At 42.6% G+C, this 7,880-nt stretch overlaps 1 protein-coding gene across 11 annotated transcripts in view; it reads left to right on the forward strand.

Moving 5' to 3' along the window:
- Positions 1-7,297, forward strand: part of THRB (thyroid hormone receptor beta) — a 392,336-nt gene extending 385,039 nt beyond the window's left edge. For all 11 annotated transcript variants that reach the window (XM_027086498.1, XM_027086499.1, XM_027086497.1 and 8 more), the window contains one exon: positions 2,446-7,297. In XM_027086498.1, coding sequence (XP_026942299.1) covers positions 2,446-2,687 — 242 coding nt within the window. In that variant the 3' untranslated portion in view covers positions 2,688-7,297. The remainder of the gene's footprint in view (positions 1-2,445) is intronic.
- The last annotated feature ends 583 nt before the right edge of the window (positions 7,298-7,880 follow it).

The raw sequence follows: 7,880 nt of genomic DNA on the forward strand, positions 1-7,880 counted from the left end.
GTGTGTGTGTGTGTGTGTGTGTGTGTGTGTGTGTGTGTGTGTGTGTGAATCACGTCTTCTTTATCCATTCATCCATCAATGGACACTTAGGTTGTTTCCACACTTTAGCTATTGTAATAATGCTTCAGAGAACATGGGGGGTGCAGATATGTCTTTGATGACTTAGTGATTTTGTTTTCTTCCATAAATACCCAGAAGTGGGATTGTTGGGTCATATGGTAGCTCTATTTTAATTTTTTGAGGAACCTCCATACTGTTTTCCACAGTGGTTGTACCAACTTACATTCCCCAAAATAGTGCATAAGCGTTCCCTTGTTATTTTTCTTTTTGATAATAGCCATTCTGACAGGTATGAGGTGATATCTAATTGTGGTTTTGATTTGCATTTCCTTGATGATTAGTGATGCTGGGCATCTTTTCATGTCCCTGTAGGCCACTGGTATGTCTTCTTTGGAAAAATGTCTATTCAGATCCTCTGCCCATGTTTCAAGTGGATTGGTTGGCTTTTTGCTATTGAGTTGTATGAGTTTTTTATATATTTTGGATATTAACCCCTTATCAGATATATGATTTGAAAATATCTTCTCCCATTCAGTAAGTTGCCTTTTCATTTTGTTGATGGTTTCCTCTGCTGTGCAGAAGATTTTTAGTTTTACATAGTTCTCCTTGCTTATTTTTGCTTTTGGAGTCAAATCCAAAAAATCGTTACCAAGACCTAGGCCAGGTAGCTTACCACCTATGTTTTTCTAGGAGTTTATGGTTTCAGGTCTTATATTCAAGTCTTTAATCCATTTTGAGCTAATTTTTGTATATGATATGAGACAGGGGTCCAGTCTCATACTTTTGCATGTGGCTATCCAGTTTTCCCAACACCATTTATTGAAGAGACTGTCCTTTCCCTGTTGTATATTCTTGGCTCCTTTGTCGTGAACTAATTGACCACATATGCATGGGTTTATTTCTAGGCCTTCTATTCTGTTCCATTGATCTATGTGTCCGTTTTTATGCTAATACCATACTGTTTTGATTACTATAATTTTGTAATATTATTGTAAATCAGGGAGTGTGACACCTCCAGCTCCGTTTTCCTTTCTCAAGATTGCTTTGGCTATTCGGGGTCTTTTATGTCTCCGTACAAATTCTGGCGTTGTTTAATCTATTTCTGTGAAAAATGCCATTGAATTTTGATAGGGATTGCATTGAATCTGCAGATTGCTTTGAGTAGCATAGACATTTTAACAATATTAATTCTTCCAATCCATGAGCATGGGATATTATTCCACTTTTTGTGTCTTCTTCAATTTCTTTCATCCGTGTCTTATAGTTTTCAGTGTATAGGTCTTTTACCTCCTTGGTTGAATTTATTCCTAGGTATTTTATTCTTTTTGATGCAGTTGGGAATGTTATCTGCAAATAGTGACAGTTTTACTTTTTCCTTTCCAATTTGGATGTCTTTTATTTCTTTTTCTTGCCTAATTGCTGTGGATAGGACTGGCAATCCTATGCTGAATAAAAGTGGCAAGAGTGGGCATCCTTGTCTTGTCCTCTATCTTAGAAGAAAAGTTTTCAGCTTTTCATCATTTAGTATGATGTTAGCTGTGGGCTTGTCATATATGGCCTTTGTTATGTTGAGGTACAGTCCCTCTGTACCCACTTTTGCAACCCAATCGCTTGCAGCCTAGATATTCCCCCGTCATCCGGCCTTCTTTTGACATCCTTCTGTCATTTTTTTGAAACTGCCTTGATTCCTCTCCTACACCAGTGGTCCTCCCAAGACTTGGGGAGGTTTCCTGGGCTGTACATGGTCGTGGTCTCCTCTAGCTCCAGCTTCCCACTGTGACTCTTCTCTGCACAGGGTGACCCTAGCGTCGCTCACGTCCCCTTTTCTTTTCATTTTAATTTCCCAAGACACCACCAACCCAGGGCTGCTACGGTAGCAACCAAAGGTATAAGGGGCGGGAAGGTAAACAACTAAAATTTGATATCCTGCTGCTTTGTCTTCACCAGCGTTTCTTCCCATCGGACATTCCTCCTCTGGCATCCAGGCCTCCTGAGATCTTCGTAATCTCTTTTCACACCTCTCTCTTCTCTGCATTTCCATGCTTGTCAAAACCCTTCCTTATTATGCAGAGTATTTCAGCTCTCTAGGCAAGGCTTCTCTTTCTGTAGCCTAGGAGGGAGGCATCCCCCTTCACACCCAAGGAGGTGATTTGTCCAAACTAGAGACTTTTATCTGAACAAAGCATTGACTCGCTTCATGTAAGTTATGCCACTCCCTGGTACCTTGGTCCCTGATGCCCCAGAGTTCCTATAGCCTCCATGCCCATTCCTAGGAGTTGAAAGTCCCCAGATCAGCCCACTTCACATGAAAGGGCTTGAACTGGACCAGGCAAGCCTTCTCGTTTCTGCCTCCAAATTAACCTCCATCTTCTTTCTTCCCCTCAGACCGCCCGGGGCTTGCCTGTGTTGAGAGAATAGAAAAATACCAAGATAGTTTCCTGCTGGCCTTTGAACACTATATCAATTACCGGAAACACCACGTGACTCACTTTTGGCCAAAACTCCTGATGAAGGTGACAGATCTGCGGATGATTGGAGCCTGCCATGCCAGCCGCTTCCTGCACATGAAGGTGGAATGCCCCACGGAACTCTTTCCCCCATTGTTCTTGGAAGTGTTTGAGGATTAGACTGACTCATTCTCATAATTCCAACAGCACTGCTGGGTGTCATTTCATTCCATTGCCTAGCTCTTTTTTGTTTGTTCCTTTATTTCTCTGTGTTGGGAGGGATTGTTTGGGGGAAAGGGGAGGTAGTCCTTGGCCTAGACATGGATGAAATTGCCCCTTGAATGCGGGTACTTGTAACTACTGCATTTTGTTCTCCAGTCCTTTGATGTGAATGCTTTGGAGGTTTTACAGTTGTGGAGGTGGCAGGGGACAATCATTAATTCACCAGCACCAAGCCATCACCAGCTCCCATCTGTCCCAGTCAGAGACTGGAGCAAGCAGAATGGTGCGGCAGAAGACTAAAGAAGACTTAAAACCAAGACAATATCGTCATCTTGAACCTATCCTGATTTTTGCAGCACTCAGATTAGCACGTTGCAGACCCCCTTTGGTTAGATGTGGCTTTCAGCTTACTAGGGAAAGGTCTGAACAAATTTTTACCTATTCAAGAGCATGCTGTTTTCAGCACTCTTTATTCTCTCTTAGCAGCCTAACCTGGAATGTATAGGAATATTTGTTTCCCAACAATTAGCTGTCCTTTCACTATAATTGTTACAATCCTATGATTTAATTCGAGTTATACAAGGGCATGACTCAAAGATGTGCAGGTGTTTGATTGAGGCCAACTAGGAAAATAATTTCTTGCAGTAAGCCCAAAGAAATTCAAAGTCTTCACGAATGTCAGTGACTCAACAGTTCCCAAAAATTCACCTAGTGTTACCTCATAGTAAGAAGGCTTCTTACAGTTTAGGCTCAGAGAAAATTCCCACAAAAATCAAACCTATTTTACGGTGTTGTCGCTGTTCGGTGACATCTGACCCCTCACCTCCCAAACTCCTGAGGTTATTCGGCCTGATTGCATCTCTGCTGAGCCGACAACACACCTCCCTATGGATCAACCCTTCTGGCCAAGGAGCGATAACAAGCTGAAATCTAAGTCTTGTTCTGGAGGGATGCCGGGGAGAGATGAGTGCAGTTGCGTTCTAAGTTGAAGGCAATGCAGCGCTCTTAGAGCCTCCTCTCATCCCGATGCTCTGAGGTTGCTTCCTTCTGCTCTTAGATCCTCAGGCTCTTTGCTTTACTTACAAGTGTGTCCTAGGCCCCTTTTCCCTCTGACTCTGAGGCTTGGCTCTCACCAAACAAAGCCTGGTGCGGCCACTGACCCTCTCTGTCCCTCTGATAGCCTTGCCCTGGAAGACACTCAGCAGGAAACACCTGTAGACCATGCACACGAACCCTCACTCACCCTCCCTGCCCAACCAGCCTCCCCAGTGACAAACGCTGGAGTAGGGTGTGCCCAGACGGCACATGGTGCCCCTGGTCACTTCAATGTCAGAAGACGGGCAAAGGATATACCCATGCAATCGAATGTATCTCATTCTTCACTGGCATGGTAGACAGAAACTATTCCTCTGCCTGCCTTGTACTGCCTTATCCTGGAAGTATTTGGGAAAATAAGCCATATCAGTGAAACTTGCCTAAAAACCACGTGGATTCATTCTTTTTTAACTAGCCCAGAAGCCAGGGTGCCTGAGTTCTAGTGTGTGCTGTCAAGTGGTAGATGTGTGACCTTGAGTCTTGGTTTTCTCACCTGATGAATAGGTAGGTCATGAACTCTAAAATCCTTCCCGTCCTTAATACTGTACTAGTTTGGGGGATGGGAGAAGGGGGGATCAGGTTCTTTTGATGGTTTCTTTCACATTCAAACTTCTAACTTTATTAGACAGAAATTGTGGCCCTCTTAACAGTTAAGGAAAGTATATGTGGTGTTGATTCAAAATAGGAATTTGACATACTTCTCATCAGTTATTTAGAGAAAGGCATGATGGCTTTGGGAAAGGAAGAACAGCATTAAAAATCCCAAGTGTGACCAGAAATAATCTGGGAGGAAAATGATTTGTTTAAAGTGCTAAAGCAATTATACTGGCTTCTGGGGAGGAAAGAAAACAAGAACAGCGCTATGGAACTTGCTAACCGGAGAAAGGAAATAGGTGGAGAGGTTGAAATTATGAACATGAAGTTCACGGGCAGACTACTGGCTTTGACTTATCTACAGTGTTTTGGTTCTGTTTTCTTAGGCAGCCTCTAGCCAGTCTCCTCAAGCCCTCATGTTAACATCTCAGCTCCCTCCATTGACTCTCCTTGGAGAACTACTCTTTGAAACATAAGCGTTTCATCACCTTCTCTGCTCTGGGGCAACTCTGAGAAGCTTTTCAGGGTGGGGCAGGTTTTCCCTCCGAAGGGAAGGAGAGAAAAGCAAGCAGGCGGATCCTGGAGGTTCTCCTCGGTCAGCAAAGCTCCCCAGGAAAGTCCCCTCAGTTTGTTTGACAGAGATTCCCCAGTGCATCAGACACCCCCAGATTCAGTGTAGCTAACAGCCTGATCTAAAGCTGCACTGCAGTACTTTAGGGATTAACAGGATTGGCCACTGGCCCAGCAGTTTGGTAGATCTACAGCCACCCAACCAGCCCCAAGTAAGTATGTGTGACCCTTGGCTCCCTACACGATTGCCTTAAGCAGGCAAACCCCTGATCTAAAAATCTTGTCGAGGGCTGACTACTTTATACTGAGTAGGACAAGCCTTCAGGTACTTCAGGTTCAAAGGAAAGGCCATAAGGACTGAAAGCACAACCCCAGTGGTCAAGGTGACTCATTCCTTCTGTAACTGATTGAGGTACTTAGTGCACCTCAAGACTCCATCCTATAAAACTCGATTAGGAGGGATCTGCTCTGGATTATTTTAAACATGTTTTCTTATGTTGTCCAGACTTTCAAATCAAATGTGGACTGACTGAAACCCTTCCCAGCGGGGAGACATCCCAGTAGAGGAGAACACACCGTACAACTGGGATTCCTATTTATAAATCACTTAAATTTGGGGTGTCCGGTGTGTGTGTGTGTGTATGTATGTGTGTGTGTGTGTGACCCTCAAGTGTACTTTGCTCTTCAATTAGACGTGAAGCATTTCTAGAAATAGTGACAAAAGTTAAGATCTTTTCTTCTTTACGATTCTGCTCAAAACACCACATGCCGCCTCCGAGCTTCTGCTAGTCACATGAGCCTCGGTCCTCAATGGCACACTTTGCCGTGTTGCTGCCTCAGCCCTGTGATGCCTCTCACCTGCGCCCCGAGAGACGCCTCTTCCACCTGCAGCGCGGTCATCGGACCGCCCAGCCCGGCTCCACCCCCGCGTCGCCTCTGAGTGAACAGGGGTGCAGGCTTGGTTCCTCCTCAGCCCTAAACCCCCTCAGACCCAGCCTCCATGAACTGCGGATGCCCTCAAAGCATGTCACTGTCCGTGATACATTTTTATTCTATGGACCTCTAACCCATTCGTGTCATGTTGACCTTTTGCTGCATGAGTCATAAAATATGAAACTGGTCTCATGGTTTTTGAAACGTAGCCAGCATTTGTAAGGCTAAACCTTTTTCGTAAACTGAATTGAAGTGAATAACCAGGCCACAGTTCCTCTTCAAAAGGAGAACGCTTACAGACATTTGAATTTCGTTGTCCTTTCCAATGGCTACGGCATCAAGGTTCTAAAATAAGCTCATAATTTTTCCTGTTATTTTAATAATATGGAGATATTAGCATAGTGTTTCTTTTGATAGGGACAGACTATAATCCATATTTAAATTTTATAGAGAAGAAATTTTATTGTACTGTGATGTAGATATTTATTATCCAGGTAAGGATTTGCCCGGTGTGTATTTTTTACAATTGAAACATTTTACTTTAATCTTTAAAAGAAAAATAAAAACTTTAAACACACACACACACACACACACACACACACACACACACACAGACTAAGGGAAAAAAAGGTTTGGCCTTATCACAGAAGTTTTACTGTGCTGTACAAATGTTTGCAAATGCAAAAAGTGTGCATTTCTAGTGTGTTTCTACATTCATTAATGCCGCCTTCAAGAGCAATATCGTGCAGATACAATGCTGTTTGTGGCTTTCTGTTGCACAGTTAAAGCTGACCCACCTTATGCACAAGACAATCAGATTTAACTCTGTCCTCCTCAGGATGCAGACGATACCCATGTACGTTACGGAGCACAATGCAAGACAAAGGAAGACACTTTGATTATATGTGTATTGCTGACATAGAAGATGTCAGGGCATGCATGAGTTGACATTATGCCACCCCTTTCTTTTAGTTCTTCCTAATTGGCATTTTTCATCTGATTATAGAGCCAAATTAGTTATGAAGCCTTTCTTCAGAGAAAACACCTTTTATCCCCCATCATGTTTTCATGTCCTGAGAATCAGAAAAATTCAACAGAATAGGAAAAGATTTACAGTCATCGGAAGATTTGTTTTGCAAACGGTGTTAAGTGATATTGCTAGATCGGTAATATTTTTTTCAGCCTAAAACTCTATTGAAATCTGTGATCAAAATGTTTTAAACTATCCAAAATGAAAATTTGTATATTTGGGAAAAATGGATTTTTACATAGCTTTTGTATGCAGATATTAAATTGTAATTATGACTATAGCGGGCGTAGATAAACTCATAAGCTACAATTCTAAAAAAGAAAAAAAAGAAAAAGCTTATAATGGATATAATTTCCTGTCTCTTTTTTAAATATTATTATTTCCTACATAAGCACAGGGTTGCCTACTCTTCTCATCTCGCTGCTTCCAAAGGAAGGAAAACAGGGATGTAAGGGCATTTGTTTCATAAACATCCACTAGAATTAGCAAATATTCTTGGGAGGAGGGCATGGGGAGATGGAGGGAAGTAAAAGGCTAATGGGAGATATCCTCTTTGGAAGGGGCCACAGAAATGGGGTGAGGAGGGAAGAGTGAAGTTTTTGCAGCTAAAGGAGTACATTCATCATTTTATCTCAAAATGTTCTAGAATATTATTAATGCAATTATACTACCATCAGCTATCAATATACGTCTCAATCCCCAATCCTCTGAACACATGTGAGTTAGGACTCTTGCTGTGATTGAGTGGCAAAAAAAAGCGCCTAATGGGAATATATTGTCCATAATATCTGGCAAGTCAGGAGTGAGATGGCTTCAGGCATGGCTGGATCTGGGCACTCAGTACGTCAGGATGTGCCTCTTTTCATCCCTCTGTGCAGATCTCCCTTTGTACAAATTTCCTTCAGGTGGACTTCATGCTCACATAGCCT

Source organism: Aethalodelphis obliquidens, unplaced genomic scaffold (assembly GCF_003676395.1).
Source record: "Aethalodelphis obliquidens isolate GAN/ISIS:26980383/991018 unplaced genomic scaffold, ASM367639v1 scaffold56, whole genome shotgun sequence".
Lineage (NCBI taxonomy): Eukaryota > Metazoa > Chordata > Mammalia > Artiodactyla > Delphinidae > Aethalodelphis > Aethalodelphis obliquidens.